This window comes from Rattus norvegicus, chromosome 10, assembly GCF_021556685.1.
Source record: "Rattus norvegicus strain SHRSP/BbbUtx chromosome 10, alternate assembly SHRSP_T2T, whole genome shotgun sequence".
Taxonomy (NCBI): Eukaryota; Metazoa; Chordata; class Mammalia; order Rodentia; family Muridae; genus Rattus; species Rattus norvegicus.
In genome coordinates, this window is record NC_141543.1 from 33,750,157 (window position 1) to 33,758,132 (window position 7,976).

General features: G+C 42.6%; 1 protein-coding gene across 8 annotated transcripts in view; it reads left to right on the forward strand.

Moving 5' to 3' along the window:
- Atp10b (ATPase phospholipid transporting 10B) overlaps positions 1 to 7,301 on the forward strand; it is a 330,892-nt gene extending 323,591 nt beyond the window's left edge. For all 8 annotated transcript variants that reach the window (XM_087571592.1, XM_087571588.1, XM_087571589.1 and 5 more), the window contains 1 exon segment: positions 4,462 to 7,301. In XM_087571592.1, the coding sequence (XP_087427718.1) occupies positions 4,462 to 4,948 (487 nt within the window). In that variant the 3' untranslated portion in view covers positions 4,949 to 7,301.
- Positions 7,302 to 7,976: the final 675 nt, after the last annotated feature.

Consider the following 7,976-nt stretch of genomic DNA (forward strand, 5'->3'; position numbering starts at 1 on the left):
CAGGGAAGATTGTGCAGCAGAACTTCAGATTTCTCTCAGAAATTTGCATTTTTATGAAGTAGCCAACATTTTATCATCGCTTAAGTTTAAAGCACGTGTAACATTTTTTTAAAGGCTCTGTTTTCCTGATTAATCATTCATGCTCACATACTATTTCTTGACACTTCCCACCGAAAAACGTCTGCTTTCACATTTTCAAAGAAAATACCACAATAACAGTACTTCTCTGTTTGAAGAGTGAGCTCATGTTTGAGACACACTCTATAGCCTCAAAGCCAGAAAGAAATTCATAAACCCAGCATTCATCAGAAAAATGATGGGAGCCAGAGTCTTACAAGGCTACAGCAGCAGCTTAAGAAAGGTCACTGAAACATGTGCGAGGACTGTTGACACACATGGAGAGAACAGATGGGCATCAGGTTGATGGCTTGCTGAACAGACGAGGGATGAGTTAGGGAAACATTAGCAAGTATGTACGTGCTAGTGACCACGGTATACAGGCCAAATCTTTGCTTACTTATCACCACAACGTTGAATTCTTGTTTAATTCTATTTACTAAGGCCAAAGCGATTTCTTCTGATAATGAAGGGATTATTTTAATAGTTGTAAGGACTCCTGACTTACAACTTTGGCATAATTCTTGTTTGTTTATATAAATCCACACGATAGAATGTTTGCTGTAGAAAACTGTTCCAAGCTTAAAGTTGAAAGTCACATTACTCATAATGGGGATTGATCTCCTTCGCCAATCTTATGATAATCAACCACTAACCTTAGTCTAGTTAATCCACTCAGGTCAAAAGGACATTTCAAATTCCCTTCAACTAGAGCACAGATGTACGCAAACTATTTTTTACAGATTTAAAAGCAGAATAACATACTGAGCTTAAACCCTCATGTATTCTCTTAATCCTTTCCACTGGCTGTAACAGTCTAACAGTCTTTGGGCCCTCTGCCCCTGACTTTTTTTTTTTTTTTTTTTTTTGCAGGTTGTATTTCTGTATTTAGGAATGTGTGTGTGTGTGTGTGTGTGTGTGTGTGTGTGTGTGTGTGTGTGTGTGAGAGAGAGAGAGAGAGAGAGTGAGTGTGTGTGTGTGTGTGTGTGTGTGTGTGTGTGTGTGTGTGTGTGTAAAATGAGGTTATGAGCTTGAAAGAGAGCAAAGAAGGATATATGGGCCACTTAGAAGGAGGAAAGAGATGGGAGGAAATTATATAATCTCAAAAAATAAAAGAAATAATTCTGACCTAGAATATAGGTCAGATGGGCTGGAGAGGTGGTTCAACATGACCTGTGATTGGAATCTCTTCCAACTTCTCTTTCTTTCCTTTGCCACTCACACCCTAGGTACAGTGGGTGGCAAGCCTTTATCCCAGGCTCTCTGGTCTCCTAATTTTATATTTTCTCCATGGATATAAAAATCACTGTTCTGAACTGAAAAATCTTTCCCAGATGCTTCCCAACACAGGCCTCTCGTTGACTCCAGCTGCATTTCTCTAGCGCATTCATCAACTGCATAGAGTCTAACAAAAGCAGAGAACGTCTATAACTTCCCTCGAGGTTTGCCCTCTAAAACCAGTCTCTTCAGAGCTCCCTTCAGCGAATGCCAGAGCCCAGGTTGCCCTCCAGCCATCATCCTTGGTATCCCTTGGGGTTGTATATCCTTAGTTTATATAACAGCAAATCAACACTACTACCTGCCATATCTTTCTCAAATACATCAGCAATTTTCATTTCTACAGCTGTCATCATAAACAGGCTACTTCCCTGACACCCCAAACTATAGTTTGTCTCCTCTTGGGACTTTTCTCACTATCTATTATTATGTATCAAAGTCTGGTCTCATCATGTGTTTGTCAGTCACCAAAAGTTTCCCTGGGCCTCTATAATAAAATACAAAATGCAAACCATGGCCCACAGTCCTTGCCTGCTCTAGTCATCCCCTCCCCATCCAGGATCTAACTGTCACTTTCACACTTCAGCTAGTTTGCCTCGGTGTCTCAAACCCCATCCCACCCCTGACCTTGACTGTACAAAAACCTCAGTCATCTGCTCAAGCGCTTCTTCGAGAATAGTCTTCAAATGAGAGCAAGTAATTAAATGTTCTCTCTATCAGCAACTGATATAACTTGACATCAGTAACTTATGCAACAGGAAAGTAGGAGTTCTCTCTTGTCCAAACCTTAATCCTATAGGACCTAACTGCTGTGGGAACTTAACACATATTTGTTGACTAGAGGGTGGAGGAAAAAGGCTCTGTCCTGGGTAGATTTAGACTAGGGAAATGTCAGTCTCCAGATAAGAAATCCAATCTTTCCCGAAGTATATACTTGGCCCCCTATCTACTCACTGGTGAGATCTACTATAATCTTGAGAAAACCCTTGACCCCAGTGGGTTCATCATGCAACTTTGAAATACAATAATGAAAGACACTCTCTTAAGAGGCTTTAAATTTAACATTCTCATTGTCCTCCAGGCCAGGTGGGCTGCTTCTTAGATAAGAAAGGGATGTGGGTGGCCTGTGATGCAAGATAACACATACTTAACATTCTCACCCTTCCACCTGGATAAACTGGGATCCAGAAGTGAGAGTCTCCCACAGGCTATGTGCAGCTTGGCAGGAAGAAGACAAGTCAGGGTGAGCTATAGACTTTTCAGGAGACCTTGGCAATCTCTCCTCAGCGTCTAGGAGTGTCTTTACTGGGCAAAGACGAATTATATAAATAAAGTTCTGTAGAAAATGCTGGCATAAGTACAGTAAATGAGAGACTAGCCTGTAGATCTAGAGTCCTTAGGTCTGACCATAACTTGACATCAGACAGACTGCTGGATTGGTTTCTACATCTGTATACAAAGGGAAACAAAGGTATAGTTATGCATTGTACAAACACGCTTAAGAAATGAGAGCCACAGCATCAGGCAATTTCATTATAGTACAAACGTCACAAAATACGCAATGTCTCCAGCTGATGGAATCATGTGTGCCCTATCATGAACAGAGAGAGCCTTTTGTTCCTCAAGTGTACCAAGCACATGGATTTTTTTTTTTTTTTAGGAGAATTGAGTCAGTACTCAGCAAAGCACTTCAAGCAGTCCTGGTACAGAATAAGCATTAACTGTTGTGTGTCGCTGGTGCGTTCAGGCTTCCTCTGCACCACCAGAGGCAGTCACCATTAACTTTGAGCACTCAGAGTCCAATAATGACAGTCTCTGCCAAGTTAGATTCTAAGAGCCCTTTTAACAATGACATTTTAAGAAGTAGACAACTGTTATGGGAAGAATCCGCTCAGGACCCCCAAGACCAAGTTTTCAGCTCAAAGGAGACTAATTTGCCCCAGAGGGTCAGAGGGCAAGAAATAAGAGACTAAAGACAAGAAATGGAGGATGGGGGAGAAAAGGAAGGGAACAAGGGAGAGGGGGAATATTTATCCTGGAATGGGACAAAGGACAGTCTCTGGATAGAAAGGAGACAGACTTAATGCATAGGAAAATGATGTTTTATAAAAGTACCAGAGGAAACTCCCCGTTAGGATGGGGGTATCTAATTTTAATTGGGTGTGTTAATTAGATGAGCCAAAGGAAGCTTTTGATTGCTAGACTTCAATACTTTGATAGCTAGACCTTGGTAATCAGCCTGGGAAGGAGGAAGTGGCTAAGAGAGTAGACCTGGGTGGCCAGCTTGAGGAATCTAATCTAATGAGTATTAGCAAAGCAGAGGGAATGTGAGAGAAGGGCAATGCCTGCCAGACCATGCTCCTCCAGCTGGCCAGAATCCCTTGGTAAGGCTCCAAAGATCTCTAAAGGAAGACCCTAGATTCAGCTAGTATGCAAAGGCAAAGAGCATTTATTCTGCAGAAATTATCAGCACGCAGGGTCAGACATTCTCCGAAATGGCAACCCCAGACAAAGGCAGGCAGACCTTCTTATAGGGGACTAGAGGTCTAGAAGGATTAGGTAATCTCTAATGTGATTGGTAGGGGCCAAAGCGGTGACATTAGTATCACTTTGATTAGCTACAATGTTAGTTCTTCTATATTTAGAGAGTGGGTTGGGTAATCTAAAACTGTATTGTGCTGGGGAAGACACAGGGGTCAGCTTCTGATTAACTTGTGCTGAGTGGTCAGTGGTCTGCATTTCTATGTCATGAGTGGTTAGCTATAGGATGCAGTAGGACTGTCCGGCACTGATGATCCATCCTGGGAAAAGACATTTTCCCATTTCTGCAATTATCCTGAGGTTATTCTTTAGGAAGGGGTTTTATGGTCTGTTCCTGGAGCTGGTGTTTTATGGCCTAATTTTTGGGACATATGGTCTATTCCTAGAGCTAGTAACTTATGGCCTTCTTTATCGAAATCAGGCCTGGTCCTTAAGTAGAGACAAATGGGATTTATGTTGTTCTTTTACCTTTAACAACAATTCAAAAACCGTCCCCTTTTTTTTTTTCCTTTTATTTCCCATTAGGTATTTTCTCCTGTCTCTACAAGGGACATATGGGAAGTCTCTAATCTCAAAAGCTCAGAAAATTGACAAGCTGCCCATAGACAAAAGAAACCTTGAGATCCAGAATTGGAGAAGCAAACAGAGGCCTACCCCTGCTTCTGCTTCTGCCGCAGCTCCTGCCACTGGCACTGTCCACACTCAGCCCCCGTGTCGTCCAGTACCACCTGAAGCCCAGCAGGACTTTGGAGCCAGTACCTCAAAGAGCTCTAGCCCTCCCAGACAGAAGCAAGTCGAAGACTGGGTTCTCCAAGGTCCAAGGTGCAGTAGAGAGCATTCTAAGGATGACACGTGCTCACGAGATACCTTGGCTAAACTTTCTTCTGGAGAATGCCTTCTGGACCCAAACAGGACAGTGGCTCCCACTGCCTACTCCAGGGGTCAGAAGGATGCATCTCGACACTCAAGCAAAGGCAGCCATCGCAGATCTCAGAGTTCACTGACCATATGAGGGTCTACAGAAATCAGAGACGGATACAAACGCAGAAGAGATGACTCAATCACTGAGTAATCACTCTGTAGAGAGATGACTGACAGTTGTATCAATTCTCCTCACCAGGGTTGACTGCCTTCAGGAAATGCTGGCCCCTAAAGGGTTGGAGAAAAACTTGACTGCTGGGCCAGTTGACTCTGGCTTTATTCTGCTGCCAGGAAGCACATCTTGAGAACGATAGTCTGGATGCAGATATGGTTTTGCTGCATTGTGTTCTCACAGCCCAAGCATGCCCTTATGAGCTTCTAAGTAAAGCCGTGACCTAATGCAACTGGGCAGTACGTATCCACGCCTCCAACCAGTATTATAGACCTTGGGAATGTATCAGAATGTGGAAGTTACTAGGTTTGTCAAACCATCACTTCACCTCAGGAGTTCAAGCTTCAGAAGAGACCTGCACACACTAGGGCTTCATCTCAAGATCACTACAACACCATCTCTTCCACACACAGAATGGGTTTGCTTCTTTCGTCTACTCCATTGGTTCTCAACCTTCCTAATGATGCAACCCTTTAATACACTTCTTCATGTTCTGGTGATGCCCCCCCAACCACAAAATTATTTTGTTGCTACTTCATAATTGTAATTTTGCTACTGTTATGAACCGTAAAATAAATACCTGATATGCAACCCACCAGGTTGAAAACCACTGCCCTAGGCCAGCCGAAGATGAAAATGATTTACACACAGTACAACAGATACTGCCAAAGGCTGTGGGTTTGCAACTCATGTAAGTAGCAGGAAGAATATGCATACTAAAGGTTTTCACTAGTGGACCACATGCCCCACCATCTAAGGAATATTCTAAAAAGATATGGCATTCTCTTCATCAAACCACTTATTTATTTTGAAATAAAATTACCCATCCTCATTCATCGCTTTCAATAGGAAAAATCAGAGATGAGATCTTAACACTGCTTCACTCAGGAAGAGACTCACATGACAGAGCAACTATGAATGCAAAGTGACATCTTCAAGTTTAAAACCTACACCAATCAGCTTATTCAAGAATGTCACAGCCATTGCTGACCCATGATTCAGCTAAGTTAAGCAATCATGGGGAAAGAACTATATGTACTTCGTATCCCTATAAATTGTAAATGCTAAAAATGTTAAAGAACTCAAAGAAGTATTTCTCCAAAAGGTTGTCAAGAGAATCTAGATCTTCTATGGCTTATTTTCAAGTCTTCAGGGTTAAGTCAAGGAGTGTTCTTTACCCCAGTCTTCCTAAGACAGTGCCTATATATTGGGCAAAAAGTCCAAGGATAGCCTATCATTGCATTAAACCTTTGTACCCAACTCATCACCACCAGTTATGAGTTGCCCTGTCACTTAAATAATTTCTCAACAATGACCCAAAGAGCTCCACAGTCAAGATGGCAAATGGCAGAGTGACTTCGTGTCCAGGCTGGTGAAAAAACAAAAAGCTGGAAAGGCCATTTGGAGGACTATCCTAAACCTCTCCTGTGTAATGATGCCAGCATGAGGCAGAAGGACTTGAGTATCCTACAGAAAAATTGATATGGTCATGCGAGAGGTAGGAGGATAGGGTATAGGTAATCCTACCAATCAGGTATAAGTTGCTCCAGGTGAAAAGATTCACCAAAACTTGGATTTCGCCCCATCCCAACCCCAACCCCATTTTCCCTATGACACTCCCTGTCTGTAATCCCAGCAATATTCTAAAAAATAACGGAGCATTGGCTCTAGCAGATTGGAGTTTAGGTGTTTGCTTTTTCCCAGAAGTCCTTAAAGGACCTTGAAGCAGGTCACCATGCTTGCAAATTAAGTTTAAGCAACTCTACCTCCTGGCAGAAGGACAGAATCCAAATCGCATGCAGTGCAATTCGAAGCTTTCAGAAGCACGGGCAGTACACAGTAGGAACAGAGAGAGTCTCACCCCAGAAGGAAAAGAGGGATAGGAAAACCAAAGGAAAATGCAACACCCAAGCCCTTACAAAAACCCATGCTCTACTCAGAACTCTGATGCTGCTTTTTTCTTGCCTGACCAACCAACTCCCTTTGCCTGTGATGGGCCCATTTTTACAGTTTCCCACGTGCTGGGGAGCCTGGGCCAATCTGGTCACAAGTGGCCACTTTTGCCATTCTTCATGGACCAAACCAACTGTGTGACTGTCTGATATGCCACCTCACTCAGAGGGAAGCTCTAACGTTCCCTCTATAATGTAATGCTAGTAACTGTATGTAGTATATGTTGTATGTGTATAATCTTTGTACTGATAGACCGGAAACATGTCATCATTTTTTTAGAAAGAAAAATAAACTTGGTTTTTCCATAGTTCCCTACCAATCTGAAACTCTTATTAGTCTGTCAATACATTATCATTACATATCATGACTATTCATTCATTCATTCATCCTTCATTGCATTCACTCATGCATCTGTCCAAATAACTTCAGTAAATCCCTACTGGATACTTTTCAGTGTAACTTGGGCCTGCCCTCACTTGTACCTACATTCCCAGAGTTCATGGCATTAGGAATACTTGGCCCAGCTGAGAGTGGAGCACAAACTACATCTCTGGGCTGCAAGAACTGGAAGCAGCCCATGAAGCACAAAATACAAGAAATCAAACTCAGCTACTTCTCTCCTGCAAACCTAGCACACACCCAAAACCTAGGCTGACTTCGGCATCCTTCTTTTCCTTCATTGTCAGTGTGAGTGCTTATAGCACAAACATGAGGGTAGACTTTAAATCTCTGATACCTACATAAAAGCCTATGTGTAGTGAGATGCATTCGTAACCCTTGTACTGTAGCAGAGATGTGAGGAGGGCAGAAGGAAAAGAATCTCTGGGATTTGGTGGTTGCAAACCAAGTTCAGTAAGAGCATTTGTTTCGAGGCAAAGAATGATAGAAGATGGATATCCACTCTTCTCTGTCCTCCATGTGCACAAATACCACACATCAGACACATGCACACACATACATGTATGCATGGGGACACAGACAGACAGACAGACAG